The 24,217-nt window shown below is 49.4% G+C and overlaps 4 protein-coding genes, 1 long non-coding RNA gene and 1 pseudogene across 5 annotated transcripts; 4 read left to right on the top strand and 2 right to left on the bottom strand.

Annotated features, from left to right (window-relative positions):
- Window positions 1-247: 247 nt before the first annotated feature.
- LOC112876656 lies at window positions 248-3,301 on the top strand. Its single transcript, XM_025940811.1, has one exon. It carries the CDS (start codon window positions 564-566, stop codon window positions 3,120-3,122), a length of 2,559 nt encoding a protein of 852 aa, XP_025796596.1. The 5' UTR covers window positions 248-563; the 3' UTR covers window positions 3,123-3,301.
- A 689-nt stretch (window positions 3,302-3,990) lies between these two features.
- Window positions 3,991-5,362, bottom strand: LOC112876666 (universal stress protein PHOS32-like). Its single transcript, XM_025940823.1, has 3 exons — window positions 4,839-5,362; window positions 4,629-4,735; window positions 3,991-4,513 (listed from the first exon to the last, which is right to left on the bottom strand). The coding sequence occupies exons 1-3, from the start codon at window positions 5,050-5,052 to the stop codon at window positions 4,289-4,291; spliced, it is 546 nt and encodes a 181-aa protein (XP_025796608.1). The 5' UTR covers window positions 5,053-5,362; the 3' UTR covers window positions 3,991-4,288.
- A 2,238-nt stretch (window positions 5,363-7,600) lies between these two features.
- On the top strand, window positions 7,601-10,335 carry LOC112873623 (uncharacterized protein HI_0077). The gene is made up of 2 exons (XM_025936632.1): window positions 7,601-8,344; window positions 9,413-10,335. The coding sequence occupies exons 1-2, from the start codon at window positions 7,754-7,756 to the stop codon at window positions 9,983-9,985; spliced, it is 1,164 nt and encodes a 387-aa protein (XP_025792417.1). The 5' UTR covers window positions 7,601-7,753; the 3' UTR covers window positions 9,986-10,335.
- A 284-nt stretch (window positions 10,336-10,619) lies between these two features.
- Window positions 10,620-16,180, top strand: LOC112877471 (annotated as a pseudogene).
- LOC112877473 lies at window positions 12,990-16,028 on the bottom strand. Its single transcript, XR_003225494.1, has 2 exons — window positions 14,647-16,028; window positions 12,990-13,437 (listed from the first exon to the last, which is right to left on the bottom strand). It is a non-coding gene; the product is annotated as an uncharacterized LOC112877473 (long non-coding RNA).
- Window positions 16,181-17,501: 1,321 nt separating the features above from the next.
- LOC112873467 lies at window positions 17,502-20,696 on the top strand. The gene is made up of 5 exons (XM_025936418.1): window positions 17,502-18,042; window positions 18,198-18,276; window positions 18,357-18,444; window positions 18,536-18,708; window positions 20,459-20,696. The coding sequence occupies exons 1-4, from the start codon at window positions 17,551-17,553 to the stop codon at window positions 18,672-18,674; spliced, it is 798 nt and encodes a 265-aa protein (XP_025792203.1). The 5' UTR covers window positions 17,502-17,550; the 3' UTR covers window positions 18,675-18,708; window positions 20,459-20,696.
- The last annotated feature ends 3,521 nt before the right edge of the window (window positions 20,697-24,217 follow it).

The raw sequence follows: 24,217 nt of genomic DNA, 5'->3' as shown, positions 1-24,217 counted from the left end.
TTGCCTGATAGAACCACCTGTCACTCTGTCAGGCTGTCACTGCATCTCTTAGTCCGCCTTGTAACTGGATTGTGGATTCCCTTTTTATCTCCATGCAGATTGCCATGGCTCATTTGTTTGTTGTTCCCGAAGCGTACAACTAGCGGTACGAGATATTTGTTTATACTTTACGCCAGCCACGTAGTGCTTATTGAATCATTCCAACCACGTCGCCGTCGTCTCCATGCCAGGACGCCGAGTCGTCACCAATCATGAGACGCTTCTTGTCTGCTCCCCGGCCCCCCTTCGGGCGCCAGTTGACTGTTCACGCCGAATCCTCCATGCGTCGTTGATCCATTCCGCGTCAACAAGTCTCGTCTCCGCACCCAAGTTTCCGACAGTCGAATTGCAGAAAAATTTGGCACAGGAATCCCGTCCCCATTGGAATTCTAGGAAGAACCGCGGCGTCTCAAGTTCGCTTTTCGTGTTCTTGCGCTCCTGGAACTATTTCCCTCCTTGTTGGATTCCTTCCACTTCAATTCTCCTCTTTTCTCGGGATCGCCGAGCCTAGCTGACGCGGCGCCATGAAGCACAAGAAGGGCCGCGACGCCGGCGGCGAGTCCAACGGCGACGGCGGCTCCCAGAAAGGAGGCGGCGAGGTGCCGCTGAGCATCCAGCTGGACATCGTGGAGCACCCTGGCGGCGGCGGCGGAGGACTCGGTACAGGAGGCGGCGGGTCGGCGTCCTTCTTCGAGCCGTGGCGCGAGCAGACGCCGGGCAGCGGCAGCGGGCACGGCAGCTCGGGGAGGGGCGGCGGGCGCGAGCCGCCCGAGAAGCGGCTCACGCTGTTCGCGCTCCGCCTGGCCGTCCTCGAGAAGGCGGCGAGCGGGCTCGGGAAGCTCGACTTCGTGTGGGCCACCGTCGTGCTCCTCGGCGGCTTCGCGAGCTCCCTCCACATCACCGACTTCTGGTGCGTCACCGTCATCCTCGTCGGCGAGGGCGCGCGCGTCTTCAGCCGCAGCCACGAGCTGGAGTGGCAGCACCACGCCACGCAGACCTCCACCGCCGGCGGCGCGCTGCGCTCCAGCTCCCGCTTCTTCCGCCACATCGTCCACGCACTGGCCGACCCGGCCGCGGCCGTCGGCGGCGGCGGCGCCGCGGACGACGACGCGCGGGCGCGGGCCGCGCTGTTCCAGCGCCAGATCGTCGCCTTCATGAAGCGGCGCGCCTGGCACGCGCCGGACGTGTCGCTGCTCCCCTACACCGGCTGGGTCTTCGTCTCCCGGAAGATCGGCAGGCTGCTCAACTGGCTGCAGCTGCTCTCCGCGTTCGCCTGCGTCGCGCTCTCCATCATGCGCCTCTGGAGGCACGACTTCGGCGGCGACGACAACATGAGGCCGGCGCTCCTGCTCTTCTACACCCTCGCGCTCGCGGAGGCGTCGCTCTTCCTGTTCGAGAAGGCGTACTGGACATGGAAGGTCTCCATCTGCAAGCTGCTCCACCAGGTGAGCGCCGAGTGCGAGCTGGGCGCCTACGGGCTCGTCTCGCTCACGCGCTTCTTCTACGACGCCTACTCGCGCTGCATCGCCGGGAGCATCTTCGACGGCATCAAGATGGACCTCGTCTCCTTCGCCGAGGAGCTCATCCTCTCCGACTTCCTCGACGAGCAGCTCATCGGCGTCCGCATACTGCAGCAGTTCGCCAACAGCGAGCGCTCCGCGGGCGACACGCTGCGCAAGGTCGGCACGATCCCGAGGTCCATCGACCGGCTTGTCGAGATGCTCAACTGGAAGCGGCCCGACGAGGAGGAGGTGCGGCGGTGCGCGGCCGAGGTCGTGTCCAAGCTCGCCGGAAAGCGCCAGAACGCGCTCCGCGTGTCCGGCATCCCCGGCTCCATCGAGTCCATCATGTCCCTGCTCTACACCGGCGGGAACAATGCGCATGCGCCCGTGTCGCAGACGCCCGGCGATGTCGCCGAGGACGAGGCCTCGCCGGCAGCGCGCGGTTACGACCACCTGCCGTTCAACCTGCTGGGTCTCCTCATCCTCAAGAAGCTCGCCAGGGACCACGACAACTGCGGCAAGATCGGCAACGCCCGCGGCCTGCTCGCCAAGATCATCAGCTTCACGCAGGCGTCGCCGGTCCTCCTCCGGAACCCGCACGCGTCGGACTCGCAGGTCCGCGCCGTTAAGCGCGCGCTCCAGCTGGTGAAGATGCTGGTGTCCACGACGGGCAGCACGGGGCTGGCGCTCCGGAAGGACGTCGCGGAGGACGTGTTCACGGTGAGCAACCTGCGCGACATCCTGCGCTACGGGCAGCAGCACAGGGAGCTGCAGAAGCTGGCCACCGACGTGCTGACGGGGCTGGCCCTCGACGAGAGCGGCAAGAAGGCGATCGTGGCCACCGGAGGGGTGGTCAAGCAGCTGCTCTCCATCTTTGTCAGCGCCGAGGAGAGGGAGCTCGGCGGCGAGGCCGGCGAGGCGCTGGCGATGCTGGCGCTGGAGAGCGAGGACGGCTGCGGCGCGATCCTCAAGCGGGGCGACGTGCTGGACCAGCTCGTGGCGGCGCTGCAGAACGGCGACGCGCGCCGCCTGAACGCGGCGAGGCTGCTGCGGAACCTCTGCGCCTACTCGGGGGAGAAGCACAGGGAGCGGCTGCGCGTGGCGACCAAGGCGCTGCCGGCGGCGCTGAGCGCCACCATGGCGGAGAGGGACAAGGTCCTGGAGGTGTCCGTCGGCCTGACGGCGGAGATCTTCAGGTTCATCGACGGCGAGCGGTTCGCCGCCGAGCTGCGCGGCGCCGGCGTGGCGGAGGAGCGCGCGTACGCGGAGCGGCTGGCGAGCGTCCTGCGGCGGTACAGGTACCCGGAGATCAGGGTGCCCCGGATGCGGCGGTTCGTGGTGCAGCAGGTCATCTGGCTGGTGAAGTGCTCGCGCGGCGACGTGTACGTGGAGCTCTTCCGGGAGGTCGGGATGGAGCGGCTGCTCGAGTCCATCGCGGACACCACGTCGGAGCTGGAGTGCTACCACGTGTTCTCGGGCAGCGTGGGCATCAGCAAGCACCGTGAGAACTTCTCCGGCATCGTGGACTCCGCATTGGAGCTCATCGCCGGCACTGGTGGCGGAGCTCGAGCTAAAGAGTGAGATTGCACGGAAGTTCCCAAGCCGGAGCTAAGCATGGATTCTGTTCTCTTTTCTGTGTATATCTGATTACGTACACAAGATTCACAGTTCGTAAGTTTCTTTTTAGAGAATTGCCATATGCAATGTGATGAGTGTAAAAAAGAAAATGAAAAAAACAGTAACATTTAAAGTTCTGTATAGAGAGAAATCGGCCGAGCTGTACAAATTTGGAATTTTGCCACCCCAAATATTGAGCTTCGCAAAATCAGACATCATCAAGATGGGTTTATTAAAATTTCCACTTATAACGTTGACATATTAGTTTTATTGGCATTTTCTCCCTTTTAATTTATTAATTTATAGTTTTTTTCCATTTATTTGCACCTTAGAACTGTAGTAGCTCAATTCGCCAATTTATTAAATTACATAAAGTCCAGAGTTTATATACCAATGAAATGGATGTGTGGGACAGTAAATTTAAGGAAGAGTAGAATCTTCCGTGATGCTACGTTTTAGATTGACGATTATTCTTACATAATTACTCTTTAACAAAAGCAATTTTACATGTGGCTAAAATGGTTTTGCAATGGCGGCTAGAAACGAGTTCTTGGTGACGGCTGGAACGACGGAGATGGCGCTGGATGACCGGTGGGCAGTGACGGGCGGGGGAGACACAACAACAGCTCGGCGAAGCTAGGTTAGGATGGCTAGAGGGCTGCAAGTGCGCATCCAACGGAGGGATGCTGTTGATGATGGTTGAATGTGGGCAGAGCAGCGGATGCTCAAAAGAAAATTACGGACACGACGAAAAAGAACAACAGTGCCAACGAGAGGTGATTGAAGAAAGTATGGTTATCCGATCAAGATCGGACGATTAAGATTGGTCGCGTGAAAAAACCCTAAAACCACAGGCATACGAACTTCAAATATTAAGATGCTGGACAGAACCAGAACCATGTTATCCCTTCTTATGCTAGACTACATATTCGGATTGACCATATAGTATGTACATACGTTTTTTACATGACACGTCACCGTATTTTGTGACAACGGAAAATTAAACTTCATCTACGTAGGGACCATTTAATTTGATGTACCCAGCGAGATACAGGCACCGAACAAAGCAGACTATGTACGCGGGCGGCGGCCATCATCACGTTCCGCCGTGGCGAGTCGCGCTCAAGAGCCTAGATCCGCGGCGGCGCCTGGTGCTCGCCGCCGGGCCTCTTGACGACGACGACGGGGCACTTGCAGTTCTGCACGCAGTGGTTGCTGACGCTCCCGAGCAGCGCCCTCTGCAGGAAGCCGTAGCCGTGGCTGCCCATCACCACCATGTCGGCGCCGGCTTTCTCGGCGGCGCCGCAGATCACGTCGCGCGGGTCGCCCTTCTCCACGCACGTCTCCACCCTCACCTGCACCCACCCATCAGATGGTCCCTGATGAGTTACTACTGCAGATTTACAGAATAACTATCTATTTCCTTGGCGACGAGTCAATCAGTGGTCGATCGCCTGGCTGTGCACGTACGCCGGGGAATGCGGTGCAGATGTTCTTGGCTTTGGTGACGACGGTGTCGGCCGCGGAGGCCATGTACTGGTCCATGCTGTCCATCACCTGCTGCGTCAGGAGGTACCCTGCGAGCCATCCCAATCCGTCACCGATTAATGATCCACGATCAGAGTACAGTATCCATTGCTAAGGGACGAAGAGCACTGACGCCAAGAAGACGAATCTCACCGGCGCCGTCGACGGCGGGGTAGTAGAACGGGCGCGGCGAGCGGGCGTGGACGAGCACCACGGCGGGGGGCGGCGCCGCGGCGGCCCTGGCGGCGGAGACGACGTTGGAGAGGCACCAGGAGAGCGCGTGCATGCTCTCCTCGCTCTCGTCCACCGCCACCACCACGCGCCGCGGCGGGGACGACGCGCCGACAGCTCCTCCGGCCACCTCCATGGATCAACGGATCCTACTAGGTGGTAGCTGGCAAACGAAGTGGCAAGATTCTTGGCCTGGAATGAAGTAACTGAACGGATGACTTAATCAACTGCCCTGCACTCTCCGAATCTATCTCGAGTACTTCGTTGCTGATGATGAATGCCAAGGCAGAGCTATCTATAGGAGAAGCTGCCTAGCAGATGGCACCGGCAATTGCTCCATACTGCCAGATGACGTGGTAGCTCGGGGACGTGACAGGGCTGCCTTTTACGGTCCTGACCTCGGTGGGGGCTGCGCTACATGAGGCCTCCTCCAGCGGTGCTAACGGCGTCGTCACTTGTATCTACGTGAGAAATAATAAAGAAAAAAAATAAATGCATCCGCTTTTTATTTCCACGCTGCATCACTCTGCGTTTGGAAAAGTATACTAAGAGCTAGCGACGAGCTACACGTTAGCGTAAGAATTTTGCTATTTTCTCTCTCCATCAACTCAGTGAAAGCCAACGACATCGCTACCCGTTGGTTAAGATCTGAGACGGGTTCGGATAAGGGAGAAGGGCACGATGGCCAATTTGTCGGGGGGCAAACCGCATGCCACTCGCCTCGCTCCTCCGCCAGCGCCGCGCCCGGTTTCTGCCGCGGGAAGAGAAGAGAAAGGGACATTTCTGAACGCATGCTCGGAGCCTGAAGGCGAAGTGGAAAAATCTACCACATGCCCAACCATCAGGCTTGTATATCTGGTATTCCAGCGTGCTAGATAGTTATCCGCTCCGGCCTGGTGGGCCTATGCCTATCCAAGCTGTCGGGCGGCAGCTGCCTCGCCGAATGGAAGCTTGGGAGTGAACAGGCATCTGTCCTTGATTTTTCTTGGAAATGCTTCGGTAACGATAGTAACATTAGGGCATGTACAGCCTTAAGATTTATTGTACAGTTTTCAAGGCATAAGAGATACTAAAAGACACTTAAGTACAGCTCAAGGTCTCTACAAACTATCTCTTAATAAATGATTAAGAGTAGAGACTCCTAAAAAGATAAGCATTTATAGGATTTTACACACTAAAGATTGGGTGTTGTCTTTTACTCTTAAAAAGATGTGCAAAAGACCGTCTCTTAATGAAGAGCATGACTCTTAAAATTTTATTCATTTACCCTTTTAAAACCCCTCAAGAGACGGCTATAACAATGGGCTTTACATGCCCTAACGGATCCAGACTGAATGCCAATATATCCCAGCAGGTCACTGTTGAATTGAATGGAAGTTTTTTCTTTCTTGATTGGACGAGGATGGGTGGAACAATGATTCCAGACGAGATGGTTACTGATCTAACGATGCGCATTATATCTGCTAGTCCATCAGCATGAGGCTAGCAATTTTAACAGATGCATCATAAAAGAGTTAAACGCATGGTTCATACATGAACTTGGCAGGCGGGTGCACTTAGGTGATATCTGGGTGCAACAATTTGGCAGACTGGTGCGCTTAGGCACATGATCTTTCTAGTTGCTCGTTTGAGCACAAGAATTTGGTAGGTGAGCGATGAGCGCACATAGAGACACAATCTTCTTCCCTATCCTCAAATCCTAGCCAAGTCAAATAAAACCCACAAACTGGCTCTCTTCTCATAATCGAACAATCCTCAAAATAAACACCTCTGACTTCTCCACACCCCATGCATCATTATTTGGAGAAGTACCTAGAACACAATGACGAGCAAAGTCGTGTCGTGGGGTGCATGACACCTTCATGAACTACGGCACGATGCATGACACAAGTTGCATACTAGATCAGCTATCAGCATGTCAAAAGGTTGCCCACATGTCATGTCCGTGAGCAACAATGCCTCCACTTGCCAAGTTACGGCATCCAAATCCAAATGAGCAATTGGAGAGATGATGTAGTTATATGCTCCCACCTGCCAAGTTATTGCACCCAAATAAACAATTAGAGAGATGATAATGCACCTAAGTGCACTTATCTGCCAAGTTTATGTATTAATCATGCATTTAAATCATCATAAAAAGGTTATATTGTTTGAGCTACAATTAAGTTTGCATGTCCATAATCTTTGTTGCATCAATCAACACTTGCAACTACACCTTTAGCAACTTATATTATGAAGAGGCAACATACTAACATGCTATAGCCGTGGTCCAAAATTGTGCAGAGACCATGTAGCAGCTAACGAAGAGACATTGTTGATAATATATCATTTTATATAGGATCAGGTAGAAACTCTCAGATTCATGTGCAGACATTTTATACGAACCCAAATAGACTAGAGAGTACAAGCTTATAAAATACCTGAAGATCATGTATGTAGATACAATGCATTAATTTGTGCTATACTCCATATTAACATATGTAAAGATTATAGAGATAATACATCAACTTATGTGGAGATCATGTAGCAACTTATGAGTTATGGTAGTACTGTATTTAAAAAGACATAACGTCATCCTAAAAAAAAATATAAAAGACAACATGTCTCATCCCAATTTTTTTTGATAGAGGCCAATACCCATTTCAGCGGCCCAATCCCGCTACACACAAATTTTCCGGCCCAGATAGGAAGAGAGAGACGGCTCACAAAGGATGACGCCATTCCCTTCCCCTTCCTGTGTCTGAACTCTGACTCTGAACAAAGAACAACCTTGGCAGCTCGTGCGGCGGCGGCGGATAAACTCCGATACTCATTCCGTGCGGCGCGTGCTATTGCAGATGGAGGACACAGCCGACGCCGGCGAGCATGTCGTCGGCAGCGGCGTCCCGGAAGACCAGCAGCCTCCCAAGACGCTGGTGGACTGGGCGCTGCAGATCCTCTCCACGGCCGACCCGGACGAGAAGGCCTGCTTGGGGGACCTCGCCGCGTCGCTGTGGCTGCGCGGCGACATCCCGCTCCCCTACGACCCGTCCCGCCCCGCGCGCCAGCCGCCCGACCGCCCCGCCCGGAGCGCCGAGGTGCGGCTGCTCCCGCCGTCGCGGATGCCGAAGCTGGGGAAGGGCGGCAGCGCGCAGAGCCGGCTGGCGATGCTGCACTCGCTTGCGCATACCGAGAGCTGGGCCGTCGACCTCTCCTGGGACATCGTCGCCCGCTTCGGCGCGCAGATGCGGATGCCGCGGGAGTTCTTCGACGACTTCGCGCGCGTCGCGCAGGACGAGGGCCGGCACTACACGGTGCTCTCCGCGCGGCTGAGGGAGCTGGGCTCGCGCTACGGCGCACTCCCGGCGCACGACGGGCTCTGGGACTCGGCGACGCGCACGGCACACTGCCTACTCGCGCGGCTCGCCGTCGAGCATTGCGTCCACGAGGTGAGGAGCAATGCTTCTGTCGTAGCCGTACGTTCACAAGCTATCAGTATGAAGACATTAGCTTGCATATATTTGACAAAACTGAGTCAATACTATGAATAACGTTAGCTTGATGTTGTCTGTTGTAACTGGAAATCTAAAACATGCTATGCTTTTCTCAAAATCGTTATGTTAAACCGACAGGATTTGAGACTTAGAAAGCCTATATTCTTCTTGAACTTTGGAAGGTTGAAACTTGCAGAAAAGCCTAGTTGAGAACTTCATTTTTTTTAGCATTAAAATGTTTCCTGAGTCTGCAACCTTGCCGGGGGGTCTTGGACTCTCGGTAGACTATCTTGTTGGTTGTTGCTATGAGCATGAGGTGAGAAAATGAGCTTCCTCTGCCATAGTCTGAGCCTTCTCGCAATTATTCGTAAACAACTCAGCAATGCATTGATAGTAGAAATGTCAAAAATTTTATGCTCAAAGGTTGGAAAGGACACATAGCTATGGTTATTCTATATGATTTGTACAGTACAAATTCAAATTGTTAATTTGTACAGAACACTAAGAGACAATGAATTATACAAGAGGGTACACAGTGGTGGAGCCCGGATCAGAGCAAAAGTTGGTTGGCAAGGTTCTGTGCTGCCGAACTGTGCTAGGCAGGGTGCTGAGCCTTTTTTGGTCTATGACTTAGGGTTACTGGGGATTTTCTGAGCTAAACTGGTGCTACATCCCCTCCAGGGGAGCAAAAATCCTTGCATTTCAGTTTCTTCAGTAAACATGCATAGAACACCTTTCAAGAGTTGTTCTGCCGCCATTCACATGCTTTGGTTTAAGTGACCCATAAGATGCTGCTTTTTTTTTTACTCTCACTGTGGTCATTTAAGTGATCTGCAGATTACAAGGCAGCAATTATCTGGGTCATGCGAATGATAGCATTTATATACACTGTGTAGTAGTATTACTATGTAGAGTTCACTGCCCATGAGAAACTCTTACAGTCTTATTGGCCACATTTACATATAAGCAGCTATTCTTTTTTTAAAAACACAAAGAACTAATAAATGTTAATTTGGAATGCAGGCTAGGGGATTAGATGTTCTACCAACAACCATATCTAGATTCCGAGCTGGTGGGGATGAACAGACAGCAAAACTGCTTGAAGATATTATTTATCCTGAAGAAGTAACACATTGTGCTGCTGGTGTTAGATGGTTCAGATACCTGTGCCTTAGGCCCAGCAGTGATGATGGTCCGATATCATATTCAGTTCCTCAATCTGAACCACAATCCCCTGGGCTGCCAGGAGTTGGTACTGCTGATGATAAGGCAGTTCGGGATGTGAGAGATGAACCAACATCGGTCCAGCAGATAGAAAATGAACCGACGTCTAAGCTTTCACAAGACGTCAACAGTCGTGATAATATGACCCAGCAGGTCGAAGATGGCTTGGCAAAGTGCAAACTAGGCGACGACGTAGACAAAGATGAAGCAGCAGTCATTCAAACTTTCCATAGGATTGTTAGAGAATATTTCAGGGGACCTCTGAAGCCCCCTTTCAATACGGAAGCAAGGAAAGCCGCTGGCTTTGAGCCTGCCTGGTATGAACCCCTGGCAGTGAAGGAGGTATATGTTGAGGGGGAGACAGACAATTGAGTGACGCTTTGTGCTGTTTTTCTAGTATTTGTGCTATGCTGTAGCAGGCTAGAAGGCGCATTGATACGGTGGATGTTCCAGTTTCAGTGAGACGTTGGTGACCTTTGTGATCATTTTGTTTACCAAGGACATACTTACTGATCTGGAATATTACAAACCAAGCTGAAGAATATTTTGCAGCAACTTGTTGTTCCATTAAGTGAACTCTGTTGTACTCATGATCGGCCGTACCGCATCTGTGCATCACACCAACTTGGAACTTGGAAGTGTATTGGGGGGAGTTGTGCGTTGCAAGTTGAACATCCGTTTCTGTCAATTTCATTGAAACGATGGAACTGAATTTGCTATAAGTAGAACTTCTCTATCTACCATTTTGGGATTTATAAATTTCTAACACCGAGTCACCTGGACTATGATAATAAATTGCTAACACCACTATCTGAAAAATGCCGCCCTTGTACACCTTCAAAGAATGATATGTTTTTTTTTGAAGCGGCTGGCAGCAATAATAAATCATGTATTGACAGAGTAGGAATTCAAAGAATGATATAGCACCTAAGACTTTAGATTATGAACACTCAAGTTTCTAAAACCGAAGATGCCTGGGTGATTACTTGCACACCTCAACCGCTAATACTATAATTTATTCTTTGAAAAAAGGATAATATAACTAACTAACTACGACTTTGGGTGATGGAGACACATGAGAAAAAAAAACTACTAACATTCTATATAAAAAAAAGTATAGAGGCGCATGGGCCTCGCCAGAACAGGAAAGAATACCACACCACCAAAGATGGAGCAGGAGATCTGGCTGCTCTGGGCAACGCTCGCCGTCTCGCTCCTCTACTGCCTGGTCAGCCTCAGGCGCCGCCACTGCACTGGCCGGCTGCCGCCGGGTCCCAGGCCGCTCCCGGTCATCGGCAACGCGCTCGACCTGCGCCGCGGCCACCTCCACCACACGCTGGCCCGCCTCGCGCGCACCTACGGCCCCATCATGCGCCTCCAGCTGGGCCCCGCCCCGGCCGTGATCATCTCGTCGCTGGACGCCGCGAGGGAGGCCTTCACCCGGCAAGACCGGAGCCTCGCCGAGCGCTACACCGTGGACGCCGTCCGCTCGCTCGGGTGGGCCGACCGCTCCCTGCTCAACATGCCCAGCTCCGACCCGCTTTGGAAGCTGCAGCGCGGCATCCTGGCCACGCACGTCTTCTCCCCGCGCAGCCTCTCCGCGGCGCGCGGCGTCTGCGAGCGCAAGGTGCGCGACCTGGTGGCCCACTTCCGCGCGCGCGCCGGGCAGGAGGTGGACGTAGGCAAGGCCCTGTGCGGCGGCATGATCAGCCTCGTGTGCAGCACCACCTTCTCCGTCGACGTGGTCGACGTGGACGCCGCCGGCTGCGAGTCGGCGCACGGGATCCGGGAGCCGACATGATGACGAAGCCCAACGTCTCTGACCTCTTCCCCTTCCTGCGGGCGCTCGACCAGTGTGGATTTTCCACGGGTGCCGGCTCGGGCCGGCAACTTCCCTACCGTTGTTGGTGCCTCAACAAACGTGCAGGTTGATGGGAGGGTGATACTGGTTCCACCACTTTATTGTGGTCCCAGTTGGTGCCTGGCGCCCTGGCTGAATGAACTGCCCCGCGAGGCAGCAATAGAAGAGAACCAGGCAAGGGGTAAGGCATGCTGGCGCCTCGGATTCGCTCCCCACGTTGCCTCTTCTGCTTCCTCCATTCAACCTGTCAGATCCCACCTCCCTCCTCCTTCCTAGGTCGGCCATGGACGGAAGCTTTTCTTCGTAGATCCGGCATGGACAGTGGTGGCAAGAACAAAGGATTCGACTGATGCAACTGATGCAGGAACCTGGTTGTCAACGGACATGGTCCTTTCCTGAACTTGTCTGATTTCCTTCTCCGCTTAGGGTCTAGTGCTCTTGGTCTCCATCTTTGAAGTTGTTGCTGTCGTTTTAGGAGGAGCAGCTTCGATGGAGCAAGCGGCAGGCGAAAGCCATAAGCTGGTACCCTTTCATGTTGCTTTTATTTTTTGACTTTCAAAGCTGGTACCCAGATGGTGCATGATGTTTATGCTTGTTTCAGAAAAAAGTCGGGAGCGCCAGTTTGATTTGGTAACTTAGATTAGATTAGGTACCGTGCTATTTTTTTGGATCTATGGTAACCAGGAGTTCCATCAACAATGGTTTTACACAATATGTTTATGAAAGCAAGCGTTGGAGAAGTCTATTTGCAACTGCAAACAAATTAGCAGTTAGTATAGCATCATGACGGCTCCTTAACGTGTACAGGTTTCAGATAATTTCCGTTTCATTTTTCTTATTGAAATTCGTTTCATCTGAAAAGTGCCTCTTCCTGCTAAAATATGCCGCCTGGATAAATAAATTAATGTTTCGTATTTCTATTTGAGCAAAGTTATGCAAACACTTGAAGACTGATCCTCCTTGTATTTATTGAATAAATAAATTAATGTTTCATATTTCTATTTGAGAAATGTTCGTTGCTTGCTCTCCCATTTCTTGGTCCTTGCATGTTATAGTCAGGAACATATAATTGGTTAGCTGCCTGATTTTCATTGGGATATTCCCATTGCATTTCGTTGCAAGAACGTTTTATGCACCACTAAAGAAAATTGTGCGAAGTCTCACCAGCATGATAAATAATGCTAAGAAAACTATGCATGAACATACATGCCTACACATAAATATTCATGGTTCTCACACATTATACTTCAAAGTGAGCATGTGGAAAACACAATGGTTGGAGTTCTTCAAACAGATAAATTATATGGTGAAAGATATATAGTCAACTGGTATGCCGATGCAACTTTTAGCAAAATATCAATTCAAACCTTACCAAAGACGTTAGGTTGCTGAACAAATTTCATAGGGCATATAAACATATAAGGGTACTTGCAATGACACGTAGTTACATTACACTAGTGGATAGAAACAGAGTTGCTTACAAAACGTAAAGATAAAGCATATGAGAAATCAGAATACCATGAAATAAAGAACATATACTGATCATGCATGCCGAGTACTCATATTTACATGTGAATACCACGGTTTCGTACCGAGTACTCATATTTACATGTGAATACCACAGTTTCGTACCAAGTCTGTTGGTACTTAAGTCAGTAATAACACCATCTACTTAACACTTTTTACATCATATTACAAGCCTACACAGCTGAATACTGAGCATCACCAGTTTGGTCATCTGTATAGGCACCATTGTCTTGCTCATTGCAGCTTGTGTCGTCTTCTAACTGCTATCCAACAGCAGCACACAAAGTCTTCATTTTGATGTAATCAGCTGTCTCCTGGAATACTCTGCTCATATCCTTGCAATATCAAACGATTCTGCATCCTGATCACCCTCTGTAACCATTCGTGCAGCATTTTCAGCTAGCAATTGAATGAAGTAACTCTTTTCAGCAATTGCCTGCGATGCATGAATGAGAAACCCAAACTTTGGAAAGTCAAATATCTGCAAAGCATAAAGCTTAATCCTCCAATCCTACCAACTAGTCATGACAACTTGACAGGATAACAACTAAATTTAGCAAGATGAATGACGATCCAAAGATTGCATCCAACCATAACAACTGATCACGACCAATTAAGAGCAAATCATCAATATACTATGTTTGATGACCATAAATCTCAAACTCTTACATTAGATTTGACGAAAAGGGAAAAAATTACCAAGACTATAGTAATTGGTACATTCATAGGCATAATGGAGAAAACATAAAAAAATACAGTAGTAACTGAAGTAGTGTTTATTCAGTCCAAGGCTTTTCAATCCTTACTGAATTGTTGTTGTCTGATATCAATTGATAAAGACTGATGCACTCATATTTTGATATAACCCCAGACAAACTAATTCTAATATGTATGAATCCCAAACAAAAAAAGCGGAGCAAATGCGATTCAAACTTCTCACTTTTTCAATCTGTACATAGAACCACAACATGTTTAAATCAGCACTGGTCAAAGCTTAAAAGATGGTAATGTGACCAACCAATTTACTATGTACGGACTAAAAATTATCCACATATTAATGAGGTTGTCTAACCCATGTTGTACCCAGGGAAGAAAATCCTACATACATCATTACTCAAGTTGCCATGATGATGGCACCAGTTTGATAGAACACAAGTATAGTCCAGAACACAAGCAGATGCAAGCTTGGAGGGTAGAAAATTTACGTTAGAATAGAATAGGAATCTTCTACAATACAAAAGCAGATGAAATTTTTTTTATCTCACTGTCCTATAGCTAATGCAGCTTATGGTTCTTCTCTGCCCCTAAGTCCAAGCAACTTGTTTTCCATTCAGCAATACCATTATAAAAATCCCCATTTGGAACATAGTAACCGCAACCATTCAGCATCCATTGGAACCACCGCGATTCTGGTGTTTCTATTTATGAGTTTATCTAAAGAAGTAGGAAACTAAATCACACTAGAAAAATCACCACGATACAGGTGTTTCTGCTTATCTAAACGAAAGGAATTGTTAACATGTATGTACACACTAGAAAATTGAAAATGATACGTACCAAGACTAATCAAAATGATATGCAACTTGCTGAACAGATCTGTGCGAGAACCAAGAAATTATAGAAAATAAAAGAACCAAGAACACACCTTAGCGCTGGCTCGATGATTGGGGGCCAAGACCCAAACTGACCCAAATCGAGATTGATTTCAGATCCCTTCCGGTCCATACCATGGCCGGGAACGGATTTGGGGTTGCCTGAGGTTACGCACCATGCGGGATCACCACAGTAGCAGCGGAAAACGAGTTCTTCTAATCTCTGTCCATAACCGGACGCGCCACACACAGGAGCCATGGTAGACAGGGGATCCATGGTGGTAGTGGCAGGGGGAAGGCCTGGCGCGCCGATGGACTGGAGAAGGGGGAGAGAGACTGAAGGGAGAGAGAGGTGTTAGAGATGAGCAACAGGAAAGAAGAAAGGGAAAGGGAGAGAGAAAGATAGCAGCGATTTGAGGAAGGGGAAAGAACTGACAAATAGGTCCGGGGGGTTGCGCCTCAGATGCGAGGCAGAAAATGGAGAAAATAGATCCGGGGGGTTGTGCCTCAGATGCGAGGCAGAAAATGGAGCACAAGGCACAGCGCCTGGCACAGCACACATCTCGAGAAATTCATCTGACGGCAGCAAAGTTTACTCCCCCGGACGGTGCCGTCGGAAAACATTCACCCGCGCTCGACCTGCAGGGGCGGCGTCGCGAGGCGGCCGGGAGATCTACCGCATCGTGGACGGCATAATCGAGCGCCGGCTGGCCGAGAACGCGGCGGCCGCCTCCTCCAAGGACGACGATAGGCACGGCGACTTCCTGCAGGTGCTCCTCGACCTCATGTCCGCGGGCAAGATCGACCGAGAGACCGTGAAGGCCATCGTTTTCGAGGTCTTCATCACCGGCAGCGACACGATCACGGTCACGATGGAGTGGGCGATGGCCGAGCTGCTCCGCAACCCGGGCGCCATGGCCAGGGTGCACGCGGAGATCGGCGGGGCTCTCGGGGGCAAGGAGACGATCGGAGAGGCTGACGCGGCGAGCCTGCCATACCTCCAGGCCGTGGTGAATTAAAGGAAGCCATGCGGCTGCACCCGGTGGCGCCCCTGCTGGTGCCCCACAAGGCCGTGGAGGACGGCGTCGAGGTATGCGGCTACGCGGTGCCCAAGGGCTGCACGGTCTTCATCAACGTGTGGGCGATCATGCGGGACCCGGCGGTGTGGGAGGACCCGGGCGAGTTCGTGCCGGAGCGCTTCCTGGGCAAGGCGGCGGGGCTGGACTTCAAGGGGAAGGACGGAGCTTCGAGTTCGAGTTCCTCCCGTTCGGGTGGCCGGAGGCAGTGCCCCGGCCTGCCCATGGCCGAGCGCGTCGTGCCGCACCTGCTGGCGTCGCTGCTGCACGCGTTCGTGGAGGTTGCCGGAGGGCATGTCGGCGGAGGAGCTGGACGTGAGCGAAAGATTCACCACCGGCAACGTCCTGGCTGTGCCTCTCTTGCCCATTGCAGTGGTTACCTAGCTAGTTCGTTACGCCAAATAAAGAAGATACGCTGCCGGTGCAACCTTCTCAGCGTGTGGTCAGGTTTCTTTCTGTTTCTCGTTGTCCTGCAAGTGATGTCGGTTAGTTGTTGCAGCTTCCTGGTGAGCGCAACGTTTCTGGTTTCTAGCAAATGATTGGTGTTAGATGGTGATATTCCCTCCAATAATGGAGAAAATTCATGATCGTTAGCTGTAAATGTAGGCAACATAGCCGCCACACAAAGAATAGTTAGCTACCTTTCAAAAAAATTATTAACTGTAAATGTGAGCATATGTCTTAATTTTTTCACGAATGTGACTGAGCACATATTTCATTAAAAACACACTTTAGCACACAATTATATATAGGGTCTGTTTGGAGGAGATAAAATTGAGTACTAAACTTTAGCATATATTATTATCTATGCACATGCTAAAGTTTTGAGTTTTGGTAAAATTTAGCCCATCCCATTAGCACTTTCATTTGGATGATCATATTTGACTAATCTTGGCTACTACGGAGGCCAAATGAACAATGAAGATATAAATTGTGCTGACATGTGGGATCGATCCAACGACGACTTATGGGACACCGCTATGTCAGTAATTGGTCTCATATCGGTTATAATATGTAGCACCGCCATTTATGACTGATCATCATGGTTGTCAACAAGATAAGATTTTGTGTTTAGCATGGAACATGATAAGGAATGTGAATAACAAAGATGAAGTTTACCCTATGTATAGAGCAAAAGACATGCAATGATCTAATCGTATGCTGCACTAAATGAAAAAATTACAGAACTCCAAACATTGCGTTTCGCAGTTTTGCCATTCCTAACATCAACTTCGCAAAAATGACCTCCAAATATGTGACACTTAATTTTCGTGCTATTATATGTATTTTTCCTCTTTTCTAGTATTTGTTCGTGTATTTGGCACATGTTTGGACCATTTTACCTCTCTGTTTCTTTTTCACCACGATTCTCTTCTCTCTCCCCTTCGTGACCATTAGCACCGTTTATTTAGTTTAGTTTAGTTTGGTTTTTGACGTAGGCGGATTAGTTTAGTTTGGTTTTTGACGCAAGCAGATTGGTTTGGTGGGGTTTGATTGCTGAGAACAATTATAATTGGTTTGGTGCGGTTTTGTCTGGATTTGGAACCATTAGCACCTTGAATCCTATATATGAATATTCCCCTTTTCAAATTGTTCTTTTCAAATTTTCACCCATGGGGTTGATGGGTGGCCTGAGTCGGGGGGAGAAGTGGTGGTATGCTGCTGTGGAATGGGCTGTGAGCCGACGAAGCCATATTTTCATGGGCCTCCAATAGCCATATTAGCTGGGGGAGCCGTAGTATAATCCTGACCCATGGGCCCACAACGTTCGTCTTGGGCTGTTGGAAGTTTCAATTTGGGCCCGCGAGCCCTGCTTGAGGCCTTGCGCGAGGAGGGTCAGGGGATAAGCGAAAGCGAGGGAGAAACGGAAGCGAGGCGAAGATGCTGCTGCTGCGCGGCGCCAGGGCGGCGTCGGCGGCGTCCACCGCGGTGGCTGCAGGCGCTAGCGCAGGCAGGTGCATATCCATCCGGCTCACCGCCGTCGCCGCCTTGTCCTCGGGTGGAAGGAGGAGGAAGGGCCAGCGGCGGGGGGAGGCCAAGCCGCCGTCCCCGTCCCCGCTGCCACCGCCGCCGCAGCCCTTGCCTCGACACGGCGAGACCCCGAGCAGCAAGAAGAAGTCCGGCTCGAGGCCATCGTTCGATGCCAAGAAGAACCGCCCGGCGGAACTTGAACAAGCGCGCGGCCCTCGGAGTCCGGAGCGCGGCGAGGCGAGGAAGGGGGGTACGCAGCAACAGCAGCAGGAGAAGGCAAAGGCGAAGCGGGCGGTGCGGTGGAAGTGCGCGAGCGGGTGCGGAGCGTGCTGCAAGCTGGACAAGGGCCCCGACTTCCCCACCCCCGACGAGATCTTCGCCGACCACCCCGATGACCTCCAGGTAGGACCGTCGACAACCTCGGCGTCTTTCAGTATCAGGGAAAAAAGGGAATGTTTCCTGATCAAAGATGCGAGATTTCGGTCAATTCGAGCGTGGAATTTGTTGTTGTGCGCTAATGGAGCAACTGATGGCGACGATGTTGGTCACGCGTGCAGCTGTACAGGAGCATGACCGGCGACGATGGATGGTGCATCAACTACGACAAGGCCACCCGCACCTGCAACATTTACCAAGGTAGTTGCTTGTCACCACAGGCTTGGTAATGATGTTTGTGCAATGCAGATGCCATTCTGACCGATGTGTTGCGATTTTAGACCGACCTTCGTTCTGCAGGGTGGAACCGAAGGTTTTCGATGAGTTCTTTGGCGTGCCACGCAGCAGATTCGACAGGGAAGCTTGCAGGTCTGCTATTCTGTCCTTGTTTATGTATCTGCATGTTCTTTTGTCAACTTTGAAATGGTGATTTGAATATACGATATATCTGCTTGTTCAGTGCTTGCCTAGATAACATCAAGATGGTGTATGGTGATGACTCTGCCGAGCTCAGTAATTTCAAGCGTGTGATAAGGGATGAAAGTAAAAAGATGGAACTGGAAGCAAGCAAGAACCAAGATAAATTATTGGATACATAGATCCTGAGGCATGGATCTGCACTAAAATCATTGAGTATGCCCCTATCACATCTGCAACTCAGATTCTGCTTGATTCATCACATGTGTCAGTGTCAATGGTTGCCAACTATGCCAAAGAGGCAACCTAATAGTCTTGTTGAATTACTACAAAAAATCTTCACTGAGAAATGAACATCCAATAATGTTTTATCACGTCCCTTAACATAATTCTACCTCAGCATTTAAATCATTATTAAGTATATGACCTGCCTGATTAATCAATATTAGATCTACCTTTGTTTTCACATCTCCGGCACCTTACTCTTCCATTGTGTTATAATGTGTGCGTACCAATGTCGACTGAATTGTATTACATTTTACATGTATGCTTCTGTAGTTCAGAAAAGTGGACATTTCACCTTTTTTTAATTACTATTTTCCAGCTGTTTCGAAGTAGTCATTGGTAACTTTACTTTCAAGTTTTCCTTGAAGTTTTGTGCTGCTCCTATCCAATGTGAACTTTTTCATGCACAAGTAGTCCTGTCCAGGGTTCAGGATCCTGGTAATTGGTACATCATTTCGAACTTGGGTGATTTCAAAGAAATTCTGCTATTTATTTGCTTTTTAGAGAGAGATTTTTTATAGAAAAATCAAGCAAAAAGCATGAAAAATAAAATAAAAGTATTTTGGCCATGAGCAATGTTCGTATCTGGATTTGAGGGATAGTGGCATTTGCATACAAATGCCGTACACAAATGTTGTACTCACACACACTCAGTTTTGTAGTAACAATGGCACTGGAGATTGGAACTGTCCAGTCTTTCAAAAAAAGGGGGGAAAAAGGAAAACTGATTGGTCCTGACTTGCCACCTTTTACCATTTCCTGTTACCTGTGGAATTTCTCAAGATATTCCAGTCTCGTGTTCTATCAACATACGGGTACAGTCAATCTACGAAGTTGAGTTTCGGTCCTCTGACCCACGGTCCCACACATGCCAATTAGACAATGGCATATCCTTTTTTGAAACTGTACAGCGGGGGAGGCCCCCACTGTGGTAATTTATTAAAAAAAGAAGGATAAAAAACTGTACAAAGCATGGGGATGATACAATCCCCAGAGAGAAAGAAACTTCAGATGTTACACATGGTAACTACTGTACAGAGCTGACCCAGTTTAGAAAGTCTTCTCTACTACTATCCTTTAGCCTATGAGATTGCAGCTTGGCCTCAACGAAGTGGAAGGTCCAGGAGTTAATGGATGGTCTGATGCCCTCAAATATCAATGCATTCCTTTGTTTCCAGATATTCCAGCAAGCTATCATAAAGATCTCCATGAATATCCTTGAACTCAACCTAGGGAGAAATCTCTCCAACCTAGGTTAGTAGCATATTCTCGGAATGCTGAAATCATAAGCTAATTGACACAAGCTTGGGCACCTGGAAAATGGGAAAACATATTTGCTCATGGAACTAATTTATATCAGTGAGAAAATTGTAGTGGATGAAAGACTATCAAGCTGATTCTGTTAAGTTTCTTTCCCTTTTGCTGTTAGGACTTGGTTTTGATAATTCTGTAGGTTCTTATTTCACAATATCAGTGAGTACTGAGTGCTTCTATTAGATTGCCTTCAGCTTATTAGGACGGAATTGCATTGTATTTTGTAGTCTTTTGTGCTGGCACAATAGATTCTTTTATTTCCCCAGACATAGATGATTCCATTTCAGCTTTTCTCTTTCTTTATTCAATTGATTCCATTCTCGTAACTTAGATAAGTCTTCTTTCTGATGCATAAATTTTGTTTCAGGTAAAACCGTGAAGCAAACAATGCACTTATAAGGTTGAAAAAGCAGACCAAGCTAAGCGAGGTACTCAGTGGAGGTAACCCGAACCGGTGCTATGACAACTCTGACATGCGAGTGCACACTTCAGTTCTGAACGTATCCTTGATACCGTAGTCAAGCCTGATTCCAAGACCCCAAAAGTTTTTGGTATTCTTTATTGTCAGCAATTATTTGAGGCGTTTCAAAAAAACAATTATTTGCGACGGCAGAGCATTGTACTAGTAGGTTATGATTGGTCCCAGACTTTATCGGGACTGTTAGTTGATTGCGGTCCTAATTTTACTCAAACTTTGGGGGGGGGGGGGGCATATGATGAGCTACCGACCTTGGATCCTGTATGTTCTGGTTGCTTTCTACATACTAATTTATCGACCATTTTCCACGCCATACTAGTTTGTTTTTCAGATGTGGTGCCAGCTCAACATTTTCATCTTAGCAGTGGTTTTGTGACCGGGATCACAAAACTGGCGTTGCTACTTGAAACATCCCAAACCAGAAAAAGGGGCAACAAAACCAGGGGCGAAAAACTAGTCAGTATAATAATTTGAAGGCGTGTATAGTGGACATGCACACCGATTGAAATCCAACTACAAGCACACAGTAAATAATTTGAAGGCGTGTATAGTGTTGCAGGTGCTGTGCGGCCAAATCGAATCCCGGAGTGCATGCATCCGTAGAAAGTCTCGACGCACCCGTATACCACTATAAACACAGATCACGTTACGTCACGAATCAACCTACCATTGCTGGATCAAGGAGTTCCATGGACAGTCTTGAAGCTTAGAACGAGAAGAGGAAATGTCGGTTGCTCGTCAGAGACGTCATGGTGATGTGGCTGATGGCGACCAAATGGAGGCGTCCCACGGTGCCGACCGTCTCATGCATCTCAGGTCGGTTGGTGGTGGGATCAGTGGAGGTCAGGGCGAAAGCCTGGACGATCATGTTTGCGGACGCCGCTCCCTCCTTAGACACATCCTCTACCAGTACCTCACCTATGTTGTAGATAATGCGGGTGAAAATCTAATCTCTCTTGGGCTGGCTTCGGCGTGTTATTTGGGGCACATCCTTCCTGAAGGCGATGCTAGGCATTTCCAACATGATGGTTCGGCTTCTTCTGGCTAGCTGCAGCAAGGGTATTTCGTCTCTCTCTCTTCCAAAAAGAAAAAAAACAAAAAAAGTTGATGGTGGTGCGGACGCTGTGGGACGGCGATTTGGTGGAATGGTAGCAGGTAATGCTATGGAGGTGTTGCTGCCGTTGGTGTTGGAGTTGAAGAGTTACGGTGACATGTTGCGTTATGAAGTACGAGTTGATGTCCCGATCCAACTGGTCTGTTTGTTAAGTAGTGCGATGAGTGGTGCGGTGGTGCGGTTGATATCCCAAACCAACCGGGCTATATTGTTAAGTTAACTTTGAGTAGTGTATTGCGTGACGGTGTTGTCCGGCTTGTGTTGATGTCTCAATCCGACAGGTCGGAATTATTATTTGCTGTTTCTGTCCATTCTAGATATTTTCTTCTTTTTAATATAATCGACAGCTCTCCCGTCTAATTCGTTTAAAAAAACAGAGAGAAGAGGAAAGGTAAGAACACGGAGGCAAGGGCAAAAAACAGCATAGCTTAAGAACACTTTCTCTTGTCCTTGGAAAAATCTTATCCTTTGAAACCATGTACGCCCTTGCTTTTGTCCCACTTTATTTTTTTTCCTTTCTTACCTTGATTTGTTTGAACTGGGGCTTAAGGACAGATGAATAAAGAATAAAAAAGGGATCACTGCAAGTTAACAAGTCTTCAGATAATCTCTAGTTATAACCGAGCAAAAAAGAGAACATAGGTAAAACGTTTGATTCATGTAGCTTGGCACATTTTACAAACTGATGGCACTATTACAGAGATCTAAAAAAATGATAATCAAGCAACAAAACAAATAAAAAAAAGGTGAAAATGAAGATGAGCACTCAGATTATTTCCCTGCATAAACATAAGACATAAACTGGAGGGACAGAGTCAAACATGAATATGCTGTCGTCCATACATTGCTACCACAAGTTGCACACATTTGTGCTAATCTTCAATCCGCGCTTCCAAATTATTTTCTGGGAAATCCTCCATCCAGCATGGTGTGTATATGAAGGAGGTCTCTATGTCTACACCATGCAGAGCAACTTTTAGGTAATCTTTTGGATATATATTGCCCAAATCCTGAAACTTCGAGGTATTCCAATGATATGCTACTGCTCTCCTCAAAGCTGCATTCAAGAAGACAATCTCTTTGTATGGATGAAACCCAAGAAAACTGGTATATCCCTCATAGAACCCTTCAACCATATCCTCTGTGTTGAGAACGTTATCATCGTCCGAGTTCCATTCAAAGTTGTCTTCTACTATCTCTTTATGTTCATCATTGCCATAAGGATATTTGTAATAGTTGATATCCTGTAATATCCAAGGTCCTTTATGTTGCTCACTGTAGTCCCTTTCGTGAAGCTTACGGGCGAAGGATGTAAAATCAACAGTATGCTTCAATTCTCATCCCACTTGTCCACTTGATTCATTGAGGAGAAAAATTCGAAGTCCTTGCCAATCATGCTCAAATGCACAATATACCCCCTTCTCTGATCTTCCCAAACAAAGGCATCCATGGTGCTTACAATCAGCCTCTGATGGAATTGGAACCAATCTGCACTTTGCATTTGACATGGATATCCTAAAAAGGGAAATAAGCCACAAAAGCTCAGCACAGTGCAGAGTCTAGCCATAGTTATACCAGGAAACCTAAGAATAATAGAAAAAACGAATGCCTACCTCAGAACAAAACCAATTTCGCAGAGCCCGTAGAGCACTCCTCGCCAATAGACTTTCACGTCAGTAAAGGTTTGCACCATACGCCTTCCTTCTGAAACAAACAACTTCTCCTTCCAGCGCTCTCCTTCGAGAACAAAGCACCTCTCCTCCCAGCACCCAGTTCTTGATGAAAACACTTGCAGTGTGTATGATGACGGTGGCCATTGAGATTGCATCATCTCCGAGTCGAGCATTGTCTTGGGCTGATTAGGAAGGGAAGGGATCAAGAACAACTCGTAGTGTGGTGACACAGTGGGATCGTACACGAGGCCTTCGATGTGGTCAAAGGCCTTCCCCATCTGCGAGGTTGGGCGCGGGGGCAGCCGTGCCCACTGCCGCGTCGCTGGGTTGGAGACGTAGTCAATGTCATGCCAGGTCTCTGTGCAAAGCAAGAGGCCGTTGCAGTGGTCCACGACCTTAAAGAACTTAGGGATGAACTCGAGGTCGCCGGAGATCGAGGGGCCCGTCGTGGGGCGGGAGAAGAACTCCGGGGAATGAAGCGCGGTGTAGTTCATGAAGATGCCGCCCACGGAGCCGCGGGAGCAGGTCCGCGCGCAGCAGCCGGCGCGCGTCTACGAGGTCGCGCCACGCCCTGCAGACGCACCGGGACACGGCCAGGCCGCGCGGCGGGAGGCGGCGCAGGACGTCCGCGATGAGGTCGTCGATCAGGAGACTGCAGCAGCTTCTGCTGGCCGAAGCTTGGAGCAGAGCGACGCGATCAGGAACCCTAGGCGCGAGGAGCGGCGGCGACGCGACGGGTTCTCAGCGGGAAGACGACGGTGATGGATGACAGAGATGACTGTGATGGCGGCCCTGTAAGGCCCAGCAGTCGGCCTATTTACGGCCCAGAAACAGAGACAAAAGGAGATGCAATATGCCACT

The sequence above is a fragment of the Panicum hallii genome, chromosome 9, assembly GCF_002211085.1.
Source record: "Panicum hallii strain FIL2 chromosome 9, PHallii_v3.1, whole genome shotgun sequence".
Taxonomy (NCBI): domain Eukaryota; kingdom Viridiplantae; phylum Streptophyta; class Magnoliopsida; order Poales; family Poaceae; genus Panicum; species Panicum hallii.
Note: the sequence above shows the minus strand (reverse complement) of the source record. Positions and strands in the feature narration are given on the sequence as shown.